This window comes from Meles meles, chromosome 21, assembly GCF_922984935.1.
Source record: "Meles meles chromosome 21, mMelMel3.1 paternal haplotype, whole genome shotgun sequence".
NCBI classification, from domain to species: domain Eukaryota; kingdom Metazoa; phylum Chordata; class Mammalia; order Carnivora; family Mustelidae; genus Meles; species Meles meles.
The window spans coordinates 27,649,735-27,674,193 of NC_060086.1; the positions used below are offsets into that span (position 1 = coordinate 27,649,735).

Sequence of the window (24,459 nt, forward strand, 5' to 3'; positions counted from 1 at the left end):
AGCTTAGCTTCTGTGAGAGAACCTGACAACTGTTCATTAGCACCTAAACTTCAGTCTACTTAAGGATTACTAAAAAAAGTTATCAGAGTCTTCTACAGAAGAAACAGTCTGGTAAATATAAATGCCATGGTGACGGGGAAAGAAATAATTTTTCCTTTATTTTTTGCTTACCTATATATTCTAATTTTCAATAAGTATAAAATAATATTATTTGAATAATATAAAATGCTTTGAAGAATTTGCTGTTCCAATATTCTAGTACTGCTGTCTGCCATTTGACAACATATGTGAGCCACATTATGATCTGAGCATGGCATTATGAAACTGTGGTTGATTTTTTTTTAATGAAAAATTCAGAACGTAGACCCCTTACCCTCTAGAAGTTAAAATTTTGTTGGAAGATAAAACATAATCACATGTAATAGTCTAAAAATATTTGTATAACATTTATGCATAGATGGCAACTGGGCCAGTTTTCTGGTGAAACAGTTGATAATATACTAAATATAGTTAGAAAACTCCTTAAGTTCCACAACTCAATAATTCCACTATTTATTTATTTTTTATATTTTTTTTAATATTTTTTTCACCTTTTTAAAATTTCTTTTCAGCGTAACAGTATTCATTGTTTTTGCACCACACCCAGTGCTCCATGCAATATGTGCCGTCCCTATTACCCACCTAGTTCCCCAACCTCCCACCCCCCGCCCCTTCAAAACCCTCAGGTTATTTTTCAGAGTCCATAGTCTCTCATGGTTCATCTCCCCTTCCAATTTCCCTCAACTCCCTCTCCTCTCCATCTCCCCATGTCCTCCATGTTATTTGTTATGCTCCACAAATAAGTGAAACCATATGATACTTGACTCTCTCTGCTTGACTTATTTCACTCAGCATAATCTCTTCCAGTCCCATCCATGTTGCTACAAAAGTTGGGTATTCATCCTTTCTGATGGAGGCATAATACTCCATCATGTATATGGACACATCTTCCTTATCCATCCATCCGTTGAAGGGCTCAATAATTCCACTTTAAGGGGCGTTTAAAGTGGTTGAGTGCTGGACTCTTGGTTTTGGCTCAGATCTGATCTCAGGGTCATGGGATCGAGCCCTGTGCTAGGCTTCCTGCTCAGCATGGAGTCTGCTTGTGTTTCTCTCTTCCTCCCAACACATGCTCTCTCTCTAAAATAAATAAAATAGATCTGAAAAAAAATAATTCCACTTTAAAAAGTACACTCTGAGGGGGACCTGGGTGGCTATGTCAATTAAACATCCAACTCTTGATTTCAGCCCAGGTCATGATCTCGGGATTGTGAGGCTAAGCCCTTTGTGGGGCTCTGCACCCAGCATGTAATTCGTTGAGATTCTCTTTCTCCCTCTGCCCCTCCCCCACAATGTTCTAAAAAAATAAATAATAATCTAAAAATTTTTTAAAACACTCTGAAAAGAAAAAAGGTATTCACGATTGTCCATTACATTTAGGGTAATTGAATGTCCTCCTTTACTCTTGTTGTTAGGTCTTCTAACCCATTTAACATTTGTCCCAGATTTTTCGTTTTTAACAAAGTATCATTATTAACGGTACTAACATAAGATGGGGCAGGGACTGGGTTGGAATACCTCTAACTTTGTATATCTGACTTCTGCCATTATTTTGTCTAGAGGTATGTGAGAAGCATGCACAATAAAAAGAGTTACCACACTTCAATGCATGGTGTCTGAAAGAGGAACAGTAACAATATTTTGACACAATGTCACTAACACATCCATTTCAAGAAAATTATAGAGGTACTCTCTGATACAATAAAGTGGGGTAAGATGACTGAGGCTATGAACAGTTAACACAGACAAAACACAGCAGTAGAGTCCACACAACATACACCAGAAACACTTCCTGAAGCATCTTAGACAATATGTGACCCTCAGGCCCTAGACAATATATGACATCTCAGAACCATTACTCTCAGGAGCAGAAAATACAATAGGCTTACCTAACATACAGAAGAAGACGGAGACCTAGACAAAATGCCAAGGTGAAGGAACTCATCCCAAAATAAAGAAAAAGAAAATGTCACAGCCAGGGATATAATCAAAATAGACAGGAGTAATATGCCTGATCAAGAATATAAAAACAAGCATAAGGATACTAGCTGGGCCTAAGAAAAGCACAGAAGACCTAGGCAGTCCATTATGGCAGAGATAAAAGACCTAAAACTAGTCAGCCCAAAATAAAAACTGCTATAACTGAAATTTAAAACCAACTGGATGTAATGACCACAAGAATGCAAGAAGCAGAGGAATGAATAAGTGATAAGAAGATAAAATTATGAGAGTGCCTGGGTGGCTCAGTGGGTTGGGGCCTCTTTGTCTCAGGTCATGATCCCAGGGTTCTGGGATTGAGCCCCACATCAGGCTCTCTGCTCAGTGGGGAGCCTGCTTCCCTTCCTCTCTCTCTGCCGGCCTCCCTGCCTACCTGTGATCTGTGTCTGTCAAATAAATAAATAAAATCTTAAAAAAAAAGAAGATAAAATTATGGAATATAATGATTCTGAAAAGAAGAGGGAAAGAAAAATACTGGGTCGTGAATATATACTTAGGGAATTCAGCAATTCTGTAAAGTGTAATAACATTCATATCACAAGAGTCCCTGAAGAAAAGAGAGGGGGGAAAAGCACATTAAAACTGAAAACTTCCCGGGGCACCCGGGTGGCTCAGTGGGTTAAAGCCTCTGCCTTTTGCTCAGGTCATGATCCCAGGGTCCTGGGATCGAGCCCTGCCAAGCAGAGAGCCTGCTTCCTCCTCTCTCTCTCTCTGCCTGCCTCTCTCCCTGCTTGTGATCTCTGTCTGTCAAATAAATAAATAATAAATAAATAAATAAATAAATAAAACTGAAAACTTCCCCAATCTGGGGCAAGAAATATCCAAATCCAGGAGGCACAGAGAACTCCAATCAAAATCAACAAAAATAAGCCGACATGAAGACACATTGTGGTAAAATTTGTAAAAAAACAAATAAGGGGGAAAAAGTCCTAAAAGTCGCAAGGGAAAAAAAAATCTTTAACTTACAAGGGAAGACAAATAAAGTTAGAAGCTGATCTGTCCACAGAAACTTGGCAAGCCAGAAGAAAGCAGCCTGATATATCCAACATGCTGAATGGGAAAAATATGGAGCCAAGAATATTTTATCCAGCAAGGCTGTCATTCAAGATAAAAGGAGAGATAAAGGGGTACCCAAACAATAACTAAAGGAGTAGATGATCATAAACCAGCTCTGCAAGAAATATTAAAGGGGACTTGTGAGTTGAAAAGAAGGACCAAAAGTGACAAAGACTAGAAAGGAACAGAAAAATCTCCAGAAATAACGGCATCACAGTAATACAATGACATTAAATTCATATATATCAATAATCACATTGAATGTAAATGGACTAAATGTCCCAATCAAAAGACATAGGGTATCAGAATGAATAAAATAACAAGACCCACCAATATGCTGGCTACAAGATAATCATTTTAGACCTAAATACACATGCTGATTGAAAGTGAGGGGACAGAGGGCCACCTGGAAGGCTCAATCATTTAAGTGAATGCCTTTGTTTGGGTCATGATCCCAGAGTCCTGGGACTGAGACCTGCATTCAGCTCCCTGATCAGTGGGGAGCCTGCTTATCCCTCTTCTTCTGCCCCCCACCAACTCATGCTCTTCCTCTTTCTCTCAAAAATAAAATATTTTAAAAAAAACAAAGTGAGGGGATAAAGAACCATTTATTATGGTAATGGATATTAAAAGAAAGCTGGGGTAGCTATATTTATATCAGACACACTAGGTTTTAAACCAAAGACTATAATAAGACATGAAGAGGGGCACTACATTTTAATAAAGGAGTCTAGGCAACAAGAACATCTAACAACTGTAAATATCTATGCCCCCAACTTTTGAGCACACATCATTTAAAAACAAACATAAAGAAACTTACTGATAATAACACAGTAAAGGCAGGGGATTTTAGCACCCCACTTTCAGCAATGGACAGATCATCTACACAGAAAATGAATAAGGAAACAATGGCTTTGAATGACATATTGGACCAGATGGACTTAACAGATGTATTTAGAACAGTTCACTTTAAAGAACATCCTACTAAACAATGGGTTAGCCAGAAAATTAAAGAAGAAACAAAATAAAAGGAAACAAATGAAAAAGAAAAAATGACACTTCAAACCTTTGGGATGCAGCAAAAACAGTCCTAAGAGGGAAGCATATTGCAATACAGGCCTATCTCAAGTAGCAAAAATCTCAAATACAGAACCTAACTTTACATCCAAAGGGACTAGAAAAATAAAGCCTAAATCCAGCAGAAGAAGGGAAATAATAAAGATTAGAGCAGAAATAAATGATATAGAAACAAAAATAAGGGGCACCTGAGAGGCTTAGTAGGTTAAGTGTCTGCCTTTGGCTCAGATCATGAACCAGGGTCCTGGGATTGAGCCCCACATTGGACTCACTGCTCAGCAGAGAGCCTGCTTCTCCCTCCCCCTTTGCTGCTCCCCCTGCTTGTACTTGCTCTCTCTCTCTCTCTCTCCATCAAATAAATAAATGAAATCTTTAAAACAAAAACAAAAACAAACAAAAAAAGCCCAGTAGAACAGATCAATGAAACTTGGAGCTGGTTCTTTGGAAGAATTAGTAACACTGACAAAACCCTAGTCAGACTTATCAAAAAGAAAAGAGAAAGGTCCCAAATGAATAAAATCACAAATGATAGAGAGATCACAAGCAACACCATAGAAATACAATCATAAGAGAATATGATAAAAAAATTATACGCCAACAAACCATACAACCAGGAAGAAATAGATACAATCCTAGAAACATATAAACTATGAACACTGAAACAGGAAGAAATAGAAAAATTTAACAGACCCATAACCAGCAAAGAAACTGAATCAATAATCAAAAATCTCCCAACAGGGAAGCCTGCCTGGCTCAGTTAGTAGAGCATGCAGCTTTTCTTTCAGTGTGGTGAGTTTAAGGCCCACATTGGGTTAAAAATAAACTTAAAAAAAATCTCCCAGCAAACAAGTCCAGGGCTAGATGGCTTCCTGGGAAGTTCTACCAAACATTTAAGGAAGAATTAACAGCTAATCTTCTCAAACTGTTCCCAAAAACAGGAATGGAAGGAAAACTTCCAAACTCTTTTTATGAGGTCAGCATTACCTTGATTCCAAAACTAGACAAAGACCCCAGTAAAGAGGAGAATTACAGGCCAATGTCCCAGATGCAAAAATTCTCAACAAGATACTAGAAAATCAAATCCAACAGTTCACTAAAAGAATCATTCACCATGATCAAGTGGGATTTATTCCGAGCCGCAAGCATGGTTCAGTATTTGCAAATCAATCAAGTGATATTACACATTAATAAAAGAAAGGATAAGAACCATATGGTCCTCTCAATAGATGCAGAGAAAGCATTTGACAAAGTATAGCACCCATTCTTGATAAAAACCTTAAATAAAGTAGAAATAGAGGAAACATACCTCAACATCATAAAGGGCATAGATGAAAGACCCACAACAAATATTATCCTCAGTGGGGAAAAACAGAGCTTTTCCTCTGTGGTCAGGAATAAGATAAGGATGTCCGTCCTCACCACTGTTATTTAACAAAGTACTAGAAGTACTAGCTTCAGCAATCAGACAACAGAAAGAAATAAAAGGAATCCAAATTGGTAAAGAAGAAGTCAAACTTTCTCTATTTGTGGATGCCATGATACTCTATGTAGAAAAACAAAAATATTACACCAAAAAGTTGCTAGAACTGATACAGGAATTCAGGAAAGTCGTACAATACAAAATCAACATACAGAAATCTGTTGCATTTCTATACCTGAATAATGAAGCGGAAGAAGGAGAAATCAAGCAATCAATCCCATTTACAACTGCAACAGAAAAATTAAGATACCTAAGAATAAACCTAACCAAACAGGGAAAAGATCTGTACTGTGAAAGAGGACACAAAGAAATGGAATAATATTCCATGCTAATGGATTGAAAGACTACCCATTGTTGAAATGCCTATACCACCCAAAGCAATCTACATATTTAATGCAGTCCCTATCAAAAGACAATAAGCATTTCTCACAGAGCTAGAATAAACAATCCTAAAATTTGTATGGAATCACAAAAGACCAGAATAGCCAAAGCAATCTTGAAAAAGAAAAGCAAAGCTGGAGGCATCAAATTTTGGACTTCAAGCTATATTAAAATGCTGTAGTCATCAAGACAGTATGATACTGGCACAAAAACAGACACATAGATCAGTGGAACAGAATAGAGAACCCAGAAATGAACTCACAACTGTATGGTCAACTAATCGTTGGCAATGCAGGAAAAGATAACCAATGGAAAGAAAGACAGTCTAACAAATGGGGTGGGGAAAACTGGACAGCAACATGCAGAAGAATGAAACTGGACCACTTTCTTACTCCATACACAAAAATAAACTCAAAATGGATGAAAGACCTAAATGTGAGACAGGAAACATTAAAATCCTAGAGGAACAAAGGCAGCAACCTCTATGACATTAGCCATAGCAACTTACTAGAGACATCTCCAGAGATAAGGGAAACAAAAGCAAAAATGAACTACTGGAACTTCATTAGGATAAAAAGCTTCTGCACAGTGAAGGAAATAACCAACAAAAACTAAAAGGCAACCTTTGGAATGGGAAAAGATACTTGCAATGACATATCTGATAAAAGGTTACTACCCAAAATCTATATAGAACTTACCAAATTCAACACCCAAAAAACAAATAAACCAGTTAGGAAATGGGAAGAAGACATGAATAGACACTTTTCCAAAGAGGACACCCAGATGGCTAACAGACTATGAAAAGATGTTCAACATCACCTGAGCATCAGGGAAATGCAAATCAAAACTACGATGAGATACCACCTCACATGTCTAAATGGCTAAAATAAACAACACAAGAAACAACTGATTTTGGTGAGGATGTGGACAAAGGGGAACCCTTTTACACTGTTGGTGGGAATGCAAACTGATGCAGCCACTCTGGAAAACAGTATAGTGGTGCCTCAAAAAAGTTAAAAATAGAACTACCTTACAACCCAGCAATTGCTTGCTAGGTATTTATCCAAAGGATACAAAAATACTTATTTAAAGGAGTACATGTACCCTGATGTTTATAGCAGCATTATCAACAATAGCCAAACTATGGAAAGAGCCCAAATGGCAATCAACTGAAGAATGGGTATAGATGATGTGGCATATATATACAATAGAATATTACTCAGTCACCAAAAAGAATGCCATTTGTAATGACCAGGATGGAGCTAGTGTGTATCTTGCTAAGTAAAATAAGTCAGAGAAAGACAAGTATATGCTTTCACTTATGTGGAATTTAAGAAATAAAACTGATGAAAATAGGGGAAGGGAAACAAAAGAGAGGGAAGCCTACCCTAAGAGACTCTTTAACTACACAGAATGAACTGAGGGCTGCTGGAGGGGAGATAGGCTGAGGATATGCTAAATGGGTGATGGGTATTAGGAGGTCATTTTCTGTGATGAGCACTGGGTGTTATATGTAAGTAAGGAATCACTGAACTCTACTCTTGAATCTAGTATTACACTATAGGTTAAGTGGAATTTAAATAAAATTTGACAAAATAAATAAATAAATAAATAAACCTTAACTCCTTTTTAAAAAACCCAAACACCTGGCTTATTAGTATACAGTGATGAGATGAATGAAATCATTGCCTCATCTGCAATGTATCAGTTGCTATGAATTACAAGTGGATCACTTGAGAAAAGTGAGACTCTTCTGGGATAGTAGTGAATTTCTTCAGCTTAACAGGCAACTGGATTACAGAGATGTATGCACATGTCAAAATTCAGCAAAACAAAACAAAACAAAACAAAACAACTTAAAATTTAAGTGTTTCATCATAATAAAGTTTTACACCAAAAGAAAATTATAGTTAATGATATTATAAAATTATTTAGTAAGAAGCATACTAACATCTAAAATTAATTTTGAGATGCCTAAAATTGGGATCAATAGACATGTGACAAGTGTGGCAAAATACTAAAATAGTAGAATCTAGGTGGTAGGTAAGGGTGCAAAATTTTTCATCTTGGATCAATGTTTGAAATTTTTAAAATTCAATTAACCAAGGTACAGTACATCATTGGTTTTTAAGATAACTTTCAATGATTCATCAGTTCAGTATAACACCCAGTGTTCATCACATCATGTACCCTCCTTAACGCTATAACCCAATTACCCTGTCCCCTCACCTATATCCCTTTCTGCAACCGTTAGTTTCTCAGAATCAAGAGTCTCATATGGTTGGTCTCCCTCTCTGATTCCATTCAGTTTCCCCCATCCCTATTGTCCTCTGCACTATTCTTTATGTTCACATATGAGTGAAACCGTATGATAATTGTCTTTCTCTGACTGACTTATTTCACTCAGCATAATATCCTCTAGTTCCATCCATGTCAATGTAAATGCTAGATATTCATCCTTTCTGGTGGCTGAATAATATTGCAATGTACATATATGTACCACTTCTTCTTTATCCATTCATCCATTGAAGGACATCTTGGCTCCTTCCCCAGTTTGGCTATTGTGGACATTACTGCTAGGGTTGTAGGGTGGCTCTATTTTTAACTTTTTGAGGAAGATCCATACTGTTTTCCAGAATAGCTGCACCAGCTTGGATTCCCACCAACAGCATAAGAGTGTTCCCCTTTCTCCATATCCTTGCCAATATTTGTTGTTTCCGGTTTTGTTTGCCATTCTAACTGGTATAAGGTGGTATCTCATTGTGGTTTTGATTTATATTTCCCTGATGACTAGTGATGTGGAGCATTTTTTCATGTGTCTATTGGCCACTTTTATGTCTTCTCTGGAGAAATGTCTGTTCATGTCTTCTGCCCATTTTTGACTGGATTATTTGTTTTTTGGGTGTTGAGTTTGAGAAGTTCTTTATAGATCTTGGATACCAGCCCTTTATCTGTAATGTCATTTGCAAATATCTTCTCTCATTCTGTAGGTTGCCTTTTAGTTTATTTGATTGAAAAATTTTTAATATATATAATAATCCATTCATAAGAATATATATCACATATTTTACAATGAAAACTATGTAAATTGAATTAGAATGATTTTCCTACAAAGAGGACAGGGGAATAAAAGGGAAAGTAAGAAAAAAGAAAAGGAAAGAATGAATAAGAATTGAAAGTTAAAGGGTGTTTGCATCCACCAATGGGAACAATATATTATGAAGAAAAGGCATGTGAGATGCAAAAACAAATACTGATTTTTAAACTTTGTAACAAATGTTCTGCACTTTAAGAAGAGTGTGAATTAATCAACAACTGTGCATATAACTTAAATAACAATGATGTCAATGTCAAGAGGGTACACAGAAGCTTCAGAGTTTGATGTATGGTATCTGTGATCAGGGTGACCGTAAAAACTTACCTGTAAGAATCTTTCCTGCTCCATTAGGTCCCAGAAGAACTGTGATTTGACCCTCATATACATTGAAAGATAAGTTTTTTACTGCTACGATGGTATCCTTCTCCACTGTGAATTCCTGTGAAAATTTTTAAAAAGTACTAGCTTTATGTTTATTATTATTGCTTATAAAGGGCAGGCATGTCTATCAACTATCCAGAAAGGAACAAATGACAGAACATTAATCTCAAAAGGAGAAAAAGCCAAAGCATAAAACAGACAAAACTGTGAAAAATAAACAATATTTAAAGGCAATATATGCAGAGACCTTAAAAGTAAAAGTCTACAAAACTCCTCATCTCATCCAGTCCCACGTCAGTCCAGCTACTGTCTTGAGGCCGATAACACCACAGTCTGCTTGTCTAGGTCTTCCTGCTAAGTTCCAGAACGGCATGGTGGACACACATTATACTTTCCTTGAGGTACTCCAAACACGACTCATTAGCATACCTGAAAATGTATTCCTCATGCCACATTCCTTACCACAACCCACGCAGATGCGAAGACAGAAACCTGAGACTGACTTACCTTACACACTTCATTCTGCCTCGTCTACTAAAACACATCACTGCTAATCAATCCCTTCGGTCAACAAATATTTATTGTGGGCCTATACTTTGTGGCATACATTGTGTAAGGTACTACGAATACATTAATGAACAAGACCAAAATAGCTCCTGCTCTCACGACAGAAAAATTCCAGTAGAAGAAACACATGGAAATCAAAAACCTGTAAATGATTACCTATTGTAGTAACATTGGTAGATGGTGCTACTTTGTATAAGATAGTCAAGTAAAGCTCCTTGAAGTCATAAAGCTTTCCTGATTAGGTTCAGAGGTATAATTTAGGGATTCATCTGTTGCATGTAACACCTATTGCTCGTTACATCCAGTGCCCTATCCCGTTATTCCATCCCCCCACCCATGTCCCTCCAGCAGCCCTCAGTTTGTTTCCTAGAGTTCAGCATCTCTTCTGGTTTGCCTCTCTCTCAATTTTCATCCTATTTTATTTTTCCTTCCTTTCCTCTCTGTTTACCTGCTTTGTTTCCTAAATTCCACATATGAATGACATCATATGGTATTTGTCTTTCTCTGACTTACTTCACTTAGTGTAATACCCTCTAGTTTCATCCAAGACATTGCAAAAGGCAAGATTTCATTCTTTTACATGGCTGAGTAAAATTCCAGTGTGTGTGTGTGTGTCTGTGTCTGTGTGTGTATACACACACACACACACACACACCCCACATGTATTTTGCCTTTTAGTTAACTGTTTCCTTGGCTGTGCAAAAGCTTTTTACCCTGATGAAGTCCTAATAGTTCATTTTTTAAAGTCTCTATTTTTAATTTTTTTTTATTCTTTCAGTGTTCCAAGATTCAATGTTTATGCACCACACTCAGTGCTCCATGCAATATGTGCCCTGCTTAATACCCACCACCAGGCCTTCCCAACCCTCACCCTCCTCCCCTCCAAAACCCTCAGATTGTTTCTCAGAGTCCACAGTCTCTCATGCTTCATCTCCCCCTCCGATTTCCCCCAACGCACTTCTCCTCTCCTTCACCCAGTGTCCTCTGTGTTATTCCTTATGCTCCACAAGTTAAGTGAAACCATATGATAATTGACTCTCTCTGTTTGTCTTATTTCACTCGGCATAATCTCCTCCAGTCCTGTTTATGTTGACACAAAAGTTGGGTATTCATCCTTTCTGATGGAGGCATAAAACACTATCGTATGTATGGACCATATCTTCTTAATCCATTCATCTGCTGAAGGGCATCTTGGCTCTTTCCACAGTCTGGCAACTGGGGCCATTGCTGCTATGAACATTGGAGTACAGATGGCCCTTCTGGTCACTACATCTGTATCTTTGGGGTAAATTTTTAAAAAAATTTTATTATGTTCAGTTCATTTTGCTTTTGTTTCCCTTGCCTTTGGAGATGTGTCCAGCAGGCAGGAAGGAGTGGGAGAGGGAGGGAAATGGAAGGGGAGTGGGAGTGTATGATACTGGGCATAGGTAGTATTCTGAGTGCTTTTATGCATTCCCCAGACTAATCACCTCTGAGAGCAGACAGAGACTGTGGGCAGCCACCACCACCTGGGTCCAGCAGAGACTCCAAGCCAATGCAGGCCAGGAGGAGGAGTGGAAAAGTGTTCTCCTGGTAAAAGGGGAAGGTCCAATGAAAAGTCATTGGGGTGAGGGAGAGGAGGTTGCTTCCTGTATTCTCTTCTAGAATTTTGATGGATTCCTGTCTCATATTTAGGTTTTTTGAGTTTATTCTTTTGTATGGTGTAGGAAGTGCTCCAGTTTCATTCTTCTGCATGTGTCCCATTTTCCCAACACCACTTGTTGAAAAGACTGCTTTCTTTCCATTGGATAGCATTTCCTGCTTTGTTGAAGATTAGTTGGCCATAGAGCTGAAGGTCCATTTCTGAGCTCTCTGTTCTGTTCCATTGATCTATGTATCTGTTTTTGTGCTATTACATACTCTCTTGATGGTTACAGCTTTGCAATACAGCTTGAAGTCCAGAATTTCATACCTTCAGCTTTGCTTTTCTTTTTCAGGATTGCTTTGGCTATTCGGGGTCTTTCCAGTTCCATACAAATTTTAGGACTGTTTGTTCTAGTGCTATGAAAAAAACGCTGATGGTATTTTGATAGGGATTGCACTGAATTTGTAGATTGCTTTGGGTAGCACAGATATTTTAACATGTGTTCTTTAAATCTATGAGCATGGAATGCTTTTCCATTTTTTGTGTCTTCCTCAATTTCTTTCATAAGTGTTCTCCAGGGGTGCCTGGTGGCTCAGTTGTTAAGCGTTTGTCTTTGGCTCAAGTCATGATCCCAAGGTCCTGGATTGAGCCCCACATCAGGCTCCCTGCTCAGCAGGGAGTCTGCTTGTCCCTCTCCTTCTGCCTGCCACTTGCCTTGCTTATGCTCTCTCTCTCTCTCTGACTCTCTCTCTCTCTCTCTTTGTTAAAGAAGTAAATAAAATCTTCTCCAGTTTTTAGAGTACAGATCTTTTACCTGTTTGGTTAGGTTTATTCCTAGGCATCTTACTGGTTTTTGTGCAAATGTAAATGGGATCAATTCCTTGATTTCTCTTTCTTCTGCCTCATTGTTAGTGAATAGAAATGCAGCTAACTGCTGTGCATCGATTTATATCCTGTGGCTCTGCTGAATTCCTGTATCAGTTCTAGCAATTTTGGGGTGGAATCTTTTAGGTTTTCTACACGAAGTATCATGTTGTCTACAAAGAGTGAGTCTGACTTCTTGTCAATTTGGATGCCTTTCATTTCTCTTTGTCGTCTGATTGCTGAGGCTAGGACTTCCTGTACTATGTTGAACAACAGTGGTGAGAGTGGACATCCTTGTCATGTTCCTGACCTTAGGGGAAAAGCTCTCAGTTTTTCTCCATTGAGGATGATATTCACTGTGGAGTTTTCACATATAGTTTTTATGGTACTGAGGTATGTACCATCTATCCCTACACTGCAGAAAGTTTTTATCAAGAAAGGATGCTGTATTTTGTCAAATGCTTTTTCTGCGTCTATTGATAGGACCATATGGTTCTTACCCTTTCTTTTATTAATGTGGTGTACCATATTGATTGATTTGTGGATGTTGAATCAGACTTGCAGCCCAGGAATAAATCCCCCTTTGTCATGATGAATAATCCTTTGAATGTTGCCCATTGGATCCTATTAGCTAGTACCTTGTTGAGAAAATTTGCATCCAGAATATTGGTCTGTAATTCTACTTTTTGGTAGGGTCTATGTCCAGTTTTGGGATCAAGGTAATTCTGGCCTTATAAAAAGTGTTTGGGGGGCACCTGGGTGGCTCAGTGGGTTAAAGCCTCTGCCTTCGGCTCACGTCATGATCCCAGGGTCCTGGGATCGAGCCCCGCATCAGGCTCTCTGCTCAGCAGGGAGACTGCTTCCCTTCCCTCTCTCTCTGCCTCTCTCTCTACTTGTAATCTCTGTCAAATAAATCAATAAAATCTTTTTAAAAAGTTGTTTAAAAAAAGTGTTTGGAAATATTCCTTCCATTTCTATTTTTTTGAAACAGCTTCAGAAGAACATGTACTAATTCTTTAAATGTTTTGTAGAATTTCACAGGGAGACTATCTGGCCCTGGACTTTTGTTTGGAGATTTTTGATTATTGATTCCGTTTCTTTGTTAGTTATGGGTCTGTTCAGGTTGTCTATTTCTTCCTGTTCAGTCTGGTAGTTTATATGTTTCTAGGATGCCTCCATTTCTTCCAGATTCCTCTATTTCATTTTTTGCATGTAATTGCTCATATGAATATAATAAAAAGCTGTACTAAGAGCAAAGTTTATAGCAACAAAGGCCTACATAGGGGCACTTAATTGATCAAAATAAACTAATATATCCAGGAACACCTCCTCACCAAAAGTTTGGACAAAAGAGAATTCAGCCAAATAGTCTAATGCATAACTGGTAGAACAAGTAAAACTATAACTGTAAACATAAATTAATATTTACATATCAAATCACCATAGTCCCAGATAGACATTAGCTATTATTGTGGGAATACTGTAAAAGACACCATTATCATAATACAAAGCTGGATTCCATTCTGAAGAAATGAAAAATACATGGATTTTTACTTTATTTGCACATCTTTCATTTTTATTTTGTCAAATAATTAATGTGCTGAATACAACTTTCATTAACATCTTATGGTGAGGTGGCGGTAGGGCCATGGCCAGTGAAAACATCTACTATACACCATAAACTAACTTTCCATGCATTGGGGAAAAGAGACTTAGAAAACAGTACCTTGTATAGATGTTGGATCCTAATACCAGGCACCAAATCAACAGGCACTTCTTCAAAATAATCACTTCTAATTGTGTCAAAAATTTGTTTATCTTCTTTATACTTAATGCTTAAAGCTTTACCAAACCAGTAAGATTTCTAAGAAAAGACCAAAACCATAGTCATCAGGATGTCAGTGAAAAATGAAATACTCTTAACACTTTGGCTCATTTCACTTTGGTTTCAAGATGGCTTGAACCACATACATTGAAACAAAATTGAAAGCAAACTACCTAGAATGTGAACTTCTACACAATAAGCACAAAACCTGTTATTTAAAAGCTCACTGTCGGGGTGCCTGGGTGGCTCAGTGGGTTAAGCCTCTGCCTTCAGCTCAGGTCATGATCTCAGGGTCCTGGGATCGAGCCCCACATCGGGCTCCCTGCTCAGCGGGGAGCCTGCTTCCCCTCTCTCTCTCTGACTGCCTCTCTGCCTGCTTGTGATCTCTGTCTGTCAAACAGATAAATAAAATCTTTAAAAAAATAAAATAAAAAAAAATAAAAGCTCACTGTCCAAGAAGAAAAACAAAATAAAATCTATTAAAAAATGGCTCAGTGAAAAGCATTCTATCACTTTAAGTCAAGTGTCTTTATTTGGATATGCAATATACAGATAGATACCTGGAGATTCCTAACACATTTTCATGAGTCTGTGAGTTCAAAATTCTTTTTCACAAAAATACTTTTAGGAGCGCCTGGGTGGCTCAGTGGGTTAAAGCCTCAGCCTTCGGCGTGGGTCATGATCCCAGGGTCCTGGGATCGAACTCCACATCAGGCTTTCTGATCCACAGGGAGCCTGCTTCCTCCTCTCTCTCTGCCTGCCTCTCTGCCTACTTATGATTTCTGTCTGTCAAATAAATAAATAAAATCTTTTAAAAAAATACTTTTAAAGATACATTATTCATCTTTCTATTGCATTGATATCTTCATTGGTGGTATAAAAGCAATGTCGCGTAAAATGCCTGGTGCTTTAATGCTAATCAAATTAGTAGCATAAAACTGTACTAAGCAATCACCATCTTCTTCACCACCAGACACAGTAATAAATCAATCAATTTATTTCACTTGTGTCTTTTATGAAAAAGTAAAAATTAGTTATTAAGTTTCATTCCTTGAATATGATATTTTAAATATTCTGTGTGATGAAATGGGAAATATGAATAAAGCATTTCTATAGCAAATGAAAATATAATGGAAGCTCTGAGAAAAATTACTTGTGTCATTTGAGTTGTGAACTAGCCACTTTTTTCATGGAAACCACTCTTTTCTGAAAGAATGACAGACACAAAAATTATGGTTCTTTAGACTTGGATATCTAGCAGATAGTTTCTTGAAAATTAATGAAGACCCTAAAAAGAAAGGCAGCCATTGAAGGTGTTGAAAGGATTTAAGTTCCCTGGTTAGCTTTCTATAAAAGACCAACTGTAAAGGCCCTTGTTGTCAATCCTGTCAGGATCTCTCTCACTCTTAAGAGCTTTTACTACTGGGGCGCCTGGGTGGCTCAGTGGGTTAAGCCGCTGCCTTCGGCTCAGGTCATGATCTCAGGGTCCTGGGATCGAGTCCCGCATCGGGCTCTCTGCTCAGCAGGGAGCCTGCTTCCCTCCCTCTCTCTCTCTCTCTCTGCCTGCCTCTCTATCTACTTGTGATCTCTGTCTGTCAAATAAATAAATAAAATCTTTAAAAAAAAAAAAAAAGAGCTTTTACTGTAGCTTCACTTAAACTTCTATCGCTTTACCCACACAAAAAAAGAAAATTAATGGAGAAATATTACTTAAAAGAAAAGAACTGACAATACTTGCTGCTAATGATAGAACTGGAACTTTCAAGTGAAAACTAGAATTTTGAAAAACTGATATCTACTGTTGTGTGGCAAATTTACAATTCTTTTTTTTTTTTTTTGCAAATAAGTAACTGATTTTATGAAGCATTCTTATCAACATAGGTAGTGTTTCTGATATGAGGTTATGTAAAAAAAGCACACTTCTGAATCTGGCATCACGCAGCGCGAGCCCCACAGCCGTGACGGTCCTGGGAGGGAACTTGTGGGGTGTGCAGTGTTGGCATCACTTTCGTCGCCGAGAGTCTGGTGACCTCGTGGGTACATTGAGCTCTGACAAGCATCCCTGGGAGGGAACTGAGGGCAAAGACCTGTGCATAGCCACTGACAAGGGCCTGGAGGAGGGGTTATCGACCTTCACTTTGTCCGTGTGCTCATGGATTTCCATCTGTGTCCTGAGACTGCAAGCTGGGAACACACAGAAGAGCCCTTTGCACTCAGGGCTCTGCGGGCTGTGGGTGGGAAGGGCCCAAAGGCCCTACCATTGGAGGGCAGACCAGAAGGGTGCAGGTTGGCCCTTCTACTTTGCTTACAGCTGTAAGAGAGCTCCAGGAGAAAGGGGGCAGGGAGCCCAACGGGGCCAGCACTGTACTGGGGAGCAGCGTCCCTGTCTCCAGGCGGCTTCTGTCCTGAATTAACTGTGTCTTTTGTTTTTTGTTTTCTGATGTTTTGACATCTGGAGCCTTGCTGACCCTGGAAGGACTGCTCTTCCCAGGGCCAGCCGATTTCCGAAGATAGTAAATAAGTCACCCAATGCTCCCGCCTTCCCAATGCAAAGCAGCCAGTCCAGGGCCCACCCCTGTCCCACCTCGTCATCCAGCTCTCATTCTGGGCCACTGCGTGCCCTAAGTGCCCAGGGCCAGGTATCAGACAACATGGGACACCTCTATGCCCCAGAGCCCTGAAATTATTCAAGTTAGCCAAACCTCAGCCTGTTTGACCTGCCTCTCCCACGCCTCCACAGAAACCCTAATAAAGGCTCTCGCCCACATTTCCTCTTGCCCCCTGTCCCTCCCAACCCCTGGTGCTTCCCTGCACTCCTCCCCACTGCCCCCGCCCCTACATGAGCAGACTAGTGGTATGGGGGATGGGCTACGCATAAAACCTGCAGAAATCAGCAGGGAAAGTGCCCAGATGATGCCAGAGTGCACACAGCTGGGTCGGGCAATTGTTCCTGCTTCTTCCTCTGTACCCATCTCTTTCGAAGGTCAACAGCGAGCATGCTATCCTTGGATGATGGAAGAAAGATTTGGTTCTGGTTTTGTTTGTTTTTAAGTGGTCTCTGTCTCCGCAAGGGAAAGATGGAACGGTGGGAGGGCTTGCCCTGCCAGGACCATCTCGGCTCGCTTGGGTCTCGATGAGAAGCCGCGAAGCAGAACCTCCACACCCGGAGGCAGGAACCGGCCCCAGCGCGTCACCTGCTGATCGGCCTCAAATCCCGACCCCCCAGCTAGAGAGACTTTCACTCTGTCAGTGAGAAAGTTCAGTGAGAAACCACACGTGTTGCTGGAACAGATTCTCGGCCAGCCCCGGGGATGCTGGTGGGGCAGCTGTGTTGAATCAGCCCGGGCGGGCAGGCCCACCCTGCACAGCTGCAAGACAGCAGCCCATGGGGCCGGAAAGGAAGGAGAGGGAGTGCGGTGCTTTCCCAGGCTTGAAGCACGGGGACCAGGACCAGAGCGGTCCCAGGCTGGTGGCTGCCGTGGAAGGCAGCCAGCCTTGGCATCAGGAGATGGGCAAACTTGCACAGTGACCCCTGCCAGCCGATGAGCTTGGGGACATCATTTACCCTCTCTAGGTATCTGTTTACCGGCTGTGAAATGGGCCCATCCTGACTTGTGCAAAGCCTCCTCCCCACCCCCACTCCAGTCACGACCGGGCAGGGAGCTTGGTCAAATTTACAATTCTTAAAAACTATCATAACAACATCATGTTGATATTAACAGATGATGCTTTGATAATGTATGATGAAATGTGTCATTACTTGGAAGATTTGTACTGGTGAACCAATATTTTTCAAATAACCAAAATATGATGTTACAAATTTATGCATGGTTAAAGATCCATCAGATCACAAGATAAACCAATGAATATTACTATGAAACAGAATAAGAAATGCTTGTTAATGTGTTTTCAGATTCCAATCTTCAACTACCTGCTAGAAAATTATCATTAGTTGTGAACACCAAATACCCAAATTTGTTTAAAAGGCTACTGATATACTCCTCATTTTTCAACTACGTATCTGCACGAGGCTGTATTTTCTCCACATATTTTAAGCAAAAAAAATAATGCAAAAGATTAAATGCAGAAATAAACTCTCCAATGAGAATCTAGTTATTTTATTAAGTAAATATAAAAAATATTTGAAAAAAATTATGAAACAGGCCACTCTTGAAATATTTTTAAATTTTGAAAAAAAGCTATTTATCCCCCAAATGCTGACCTCAACATGCAATGGGTTTATTAGTAATATATTTAAACAAGTTGACAAATATTTTTAAAATTTCCTTTAATTTCTAAATATGGTTAATATTGATAGATAAAACCCATATTAATCACAGCTCTTTGCGGTGTTCAATAATTTTTAGGAGTACAAAGGATTTCTGAAACTAAAGAGTTTGGGAACCACTCACTTTGAACCACAGAACAATAAAGAAGTAGACTGAAAACAGACAAAGATAGAGATGCTTCCTACTTTGCTGTGGCTTTGATTCTAAGTAATTTAGGCTAATAGTAGAAAAAAGCAGGTGCTGATAAACCAGATATGAGACACAATTCATTTCTTCCTCACTAGGATCTAAGGGGACCACCACATATTCATTCAGACAGGTGATTTTTTTTTCCTGTAGAAAGCTATTTGATTCTACTATACATGTCACAAAGTTAACCTGTAATGGCTTTTTTAAAAAAGATTTTATTTATTTATTTGACAGAGAGAGATCACAAGTAGGCAGAGAGGCAGGCAGAGAGAGTGAGAGGGAAGCAGGCTCCCCACCAAGCAGAGAGCCCGATGTGGAACTCGATCCCAGGACCCTGAGATCATGACCTGAGCCGAAGGCAGCCCCTTAAACCACTGAGCCACCCAGGTGCCCCTTGTAATGGCTTTAGTTCAGAAAGAATAAAAACTATATTAGTATCATAAGACTGGAGAACCACAGAGAGGGTGTTTAAGGTAATAACGTTCACTGTTTAACGAACTAAATACATAAGAACTGGGGTTTCTCTCAATGATAGAATCATTAGAACTTACCTGCACAAAGAAATACCATGGCTTGGGCACACCATACCTCCCTGGAAAGACAGCATCCATATACCAGGCCATAAGGCCAAATAAGGAAGCATCAAATAAAAGCATTCCCATAATATGAACAAAACTGAGATCATCATCTGGGCTCACTGGTGACAGGATGTTATCCCACTGGACACCATATTCTGAAACATAAGAGCAGACAGTTACTTGAGGTGCCCAACTGTGACTAGAACAAACTTATCCAGCTACTTCATTATTAAACAATAAGAAAGTACTGGTATTCTCTGGAGACAGGTACTGTCTATTTATATTCACTGATACTTTGAAATTCAGGCTGTCCAAGAGGATAATTAAAGTAAGTAATGAAAAAATTTGCCTCTTTCTACAGCCAAACTCAACTAAAAGTTAGTAGTGACTGAAGCAAAAATAGTCACAAAAAGTCCATAAAGTAAGCGTTAAAGCCATAAACAAACCTAATAGTTGTGATGGCGGCCCTATTCCTCCATTCTCTCTCATGTGAATCTCCACCGAAATAACCAGCAAGATATATACATTTGGAAATACATTCATAAATATAAAAACAAGGTTTGGCTTCTAGTTTCAAGTCTGGCCTGTAAGGAATGCAGGAATCACCACTCCATCCTAACAAGAAGTAAAAAGGTGAACTGAAATTCTTCTTAGATCTATTAGAGACATGAGGTCACAGGGCAAACCACTGCCCCCAAAATTGGAGAGACAGGCAGGCACAGAGAATTTAATGAAACAAACTTGGAGCAAAACCTCCAAGGGAACAAGAACTGGGGTAGGAAAACCTAAACTATAACTGATGAATTGCCAAAGCCCAGGGTAAACAAGCCTGAGGATTAAATATTTCAGGAAATCAAGTCATTGAGGCTTTTGCGAGTTTTCCCTCTGGGAGCCCTGCCAGTTCCTTACAGTGAATATCAGAGAAAAATCCCCTCATGTTCCTAAGAGGGAGAGGGAAAGAGCCATTTGGAAATGTGCTTGTGCATTTCATTCCTAATCAGGCCTTTCTTCATAAGGAACTATCTAACCAGAGCCTAACTCACCTAGGGGGAAGGGAAATACCTAACTCTAGTCCCCTCGAGCCATCCTGCCCCATCTAAGCAGGGAAAAACACTGAGAAGCACTTATGGAGTTCACAGTCCAAGGGTACAAACTTACCAAGTGACTGAGGCCGAGTCATAGGGCTACACACCTTACCTCTACATCACTAAAGACCTATTTACTGTGTGGTTCCTTTTACCCAGTACTCCATAGCCACTTTTTTTTTTTTTTACTGCTTATAAGACATTCACTTTACTTTCATTAATTTTTATGTTAAGATTTGATTTGATTTATTTAATTTGAGAGAGAGAGAGAGAAAACAAAAGTGGGAGGGGGAGAGGGAGAGAAAGAATCCCAAGCAGACTCCCTGCTAAGCACAGAGCCTGAGGGGGGGTCTCAGTCTCAGGATCCCAAGATCATGACCTGAGCTGCAATCAAGAGTCGGACACGTAGCTGACTGAGTACCCAGATGCCCCTCTTATCCATCTTACAACAAAAAATTATCAGGCATACTGAAGGGCAAAGAACACAGTATGAAGAGAGTGAACAAGCATCTGAATTAGACTTTGATATAACAAAGATGTTAGGATTATCAGACCACGAATTTTTAAAAACTGTGATTAACATGGTAAGTGCTTTATTTTTTTTAAAAGATTTTATTTGTTTATTTGATAGGGAGAGATACAGCGAGAGAGGGAATACAAGCAGGGGGAGTGGGAGAGGGAGAAGCAGGCTTCCTGTCAAGCAGAGAGCCTGATGTGGGGCTCCATCCTAAGACTCTGAGATCATGACCTGAGCTGAAGGCAGATGCTTAACGCATGAGCCACCCAGGCGCCCCATGGTAAGTGCTTTAACGGAAGAAATATACAACATGCAAGGCCAGATGGATAATGTGTGCAGAGAGATGGAAATTCTAAGAAAGAATAAAAAAGAAATGCCAGAGTCCTTGGTGTAAAAGCTGCAGGAGAGGATGGGGCAGCGGCAATGATGGACAGGAAGGTAAGAGAGAGAAGTAAAAGAAGCCACATCTAACTGCAGCCTATGGAGTAACAGGGGAACGTTCCAGTCACAATGCTGAGAGGTGACCAGCTGAATGAGAAGCTGCAGACTTCCAAGTTTGGGTGTGGGGTCAGATGACAAAGAAAGAATTATCCGTATTCATCCAACTTGGATCAAGTACACCCAAATTAAAGAAACTTCCAATTCTTGCTCCACAAACCCATAAGTGGCAGCAGCTTTAAATGAAGGTGAAGACAGAGAACCAGAGGACATACTTCCTGAAACTGTGAAAATATTAGAGGAGATACACCAACATCAATAGAACCTAACTCCTTCAAGAGAGGAATGGAGGGTTTCCTGATAACCAACTATGGGACTGAAATATAAAAATCTCTTCGTGGAAAGGTCCATGACCAAGACAATTAAAATCAGGGTGTGAGGTGGGTACAAAGTGAAAAAGGATCAGTTTCCTTGTGTATAAGGCTATCTTTGGAGCTGCTTTTTTTTTTTTTAATTTTATCTATTTATTTGACAGAGAGAGAGATCACAAGTAGGCAGAGAGGCAGGCAGAGAGAGAGGAGGAAGCAGGCTCCCTGCGGAGCAGAGAGCTCGATGCGGGGCTCGATCCCAGGACCCTGAGATCATGACCTGAGCCGAAGGCAGAGGCTTTAACCCACTGAGCCACCCAGGCGCCCCCTGGAGCTGCTTTTCTTTGTAAAGGTTGAGTGCTACACAAATACATGAATTTGAAATTAGGGATAATGTATCATGTACATAAGGATCTCAAGACATTTGCTAATTTTGTAGTTTCCCATGCTTCATATACAAAGATTACATACAATGAAGAAATCAGAAATGGTACCTTTTAAGAATTGCTTTTTTTGTTAGGCACTATTAGCACACTGAGTGGAAAGCAAAAAGTTGCTATTTAAACCGCAAGTAGGTGCACCTGGGTGGCTCAGTTGCTAAGCGTCTGCCTTTGGCTCAGGTCATGATCCCAGGGTCCTGGGATTGAGCCCTAGACGTAGGCTCCCTGCTCAGCAGGGGGCCTGCTTCTCCCTCTGCCTGCAGCTCTCCCTGCTTGTGCGCTCTCTCTCTCTTGCGGACAAATAAATAAAATCTTGAAAAAAAAAACAAACCTGCAAGCAATTACTCCCTAACTTAACTCCTTCATTATCTAAACTGGCTGGCTTCCAGGAACTGCCTTATACAGAAAGAGTATTGCACTGAAAGGAAAAATGTTACTGGGCTATTAACTAAATGCGTATTTAGATAATATTAAACCACAGCTTTTTTCCCTATGAGCATTTGTTTTGCTTCAAGTTATTATAAACATGGCATTGCCTTGTTAGTAGCTACAGATGTTTCTTTAAAAATATTTTTTAAAATTTTATGTAGACTACTGAGTATTTAAAAGAGCCCACTTCATCTTGATGGGTCATGTCTACCTTCATTAGTCTCCAAAGAATAACCATTGGCTGCCAAATTAAATCAGTATTTTCAATGTGCTTTTCTCAGTTTTTATTATTAATGCTACTTACTTGAGGCAAATCATAAGGAAATTGCTTCTTTTAAAATACAAACTACCACCTAAACTTTTAGGGTACGTATTGCTTAATATTTGGTTGACTTTAACTTTTAAAAGGTATAAACACCAAAAAATTATATACTGTATGAAAATAGAAAACAAGAAAATTTACTTTCTATAACTTTGTCAAAGCACTTAAGTTACTAACTTGCAAAATCCAATTTGAATTGAACTTAATACAGGATTTGTTACTACTATACTCCATATATAGATTAAAATACATATTCTAAAAAATGGACACTCAAAACACTTTTGGTACTAAAAATAGAATATAAGTAAATGCATCTTTAAACACTTTATGGAATCTCTGACCCTGTATACTTTGTTGTATCTGTGTGTTGTAGGGTAGTCTGAGTTTTTCTGTTTTTTTTTTTTTAATTTTTGTATTGTATTTGAACTCCTTTTGAATGTGATAGTTAAACACATAGTCAAAGACAAAACAAACATACTACATAATGATTTCCCTGAGAACCTCTTTAATGTTAATTTTGGATGCAGCTTTTAGACTATTTTGTTGGTGGGTACTATTACTTTTTTACTAGGCAATGACACCAGAGAAGCAGCCTCTATACATTCTTACACTATGTACACTTGCATTTAGAATGAACCCCCAGGGAAATAATGGAAATGTATATAAAACTATTCGTTCCTACTTATGTGATTTAATTATGTCAGGATATATGAACTGAATTCTAATGTAGACAAACTTTCCATTTTAGTCCCTTTTACTGTTTGTGTTAAAATAATGTCCCTCTCCTACATTTCTTTTCTTGACCCAGATGCACTGTTAATGGGACTGTAAACTGGTACAGCCACTACAGAAAGCAGTAGAAGTTCCTCAAAAATTTAGAACATATGATTCAGCAATCCCTCTCCTAGGTATATACCCAAAAGAAATGAAAACAGAAAAAAAAGAGAAATGAAAACAGGATCTTGAAGATAGCTGTACCCCCAAATTCACTTCACCATTATTCCAGCAGCCGAGGTATGGAAACATTCTAAGTATCCATCAACAGATGAAAGGAAAAAGAAAATACCCATTCCATTATCCAAGAAAGTATGTGATATATTCACATTTGACCCATGAACAACATGGGTTTGAACTGTGGGTCTATTTATACACTTTTTTTTCCAATAAATAAATGTAAGGGGTGCCTGGGTGGCTCAGTCAGTTAAGTGTCTGACTCTTGGTTTAGGCTGAAGTCATGATCTCAAGGCTGTGAGACCGAGCCCCATGTTGGGCTCCACACTCAGTGCATAGTCTGCTTGAGAGATTCTCTCTCCCTCTCTCTCCCCGCTCTGCCCCTTCTCATGCTTGTGCTCTCT

The 24,459-nt window shown here is 39.2% G+C and overlaps 1 protein-coding gene across 1 annotated transcript in view; it reads right to left on the reverse strand.

Moving 5' to 3' along the window:
* Positions 1-24,459, reverse strand: part of LOC123933608 (phospholipid-transporting ATPase ABCA3-like) — a 138,512-nt gene that overhangs the window by 83,197 nt on the left and 30,856 nt on the right. The window contains 4 exon segments of the mRNA XM_045992948.1: positions 3,480-3,494; positions 9,513-9,627; positions 14,351-14,488; positions 19,479-19,660. Of these exon segments, the coding sequence (XP_045848904.1) occupies positions 3,480-3,494; positions 9,513-9,627; positions 14,351-14,488; positions 19,479-19,660 (450 nt within the window).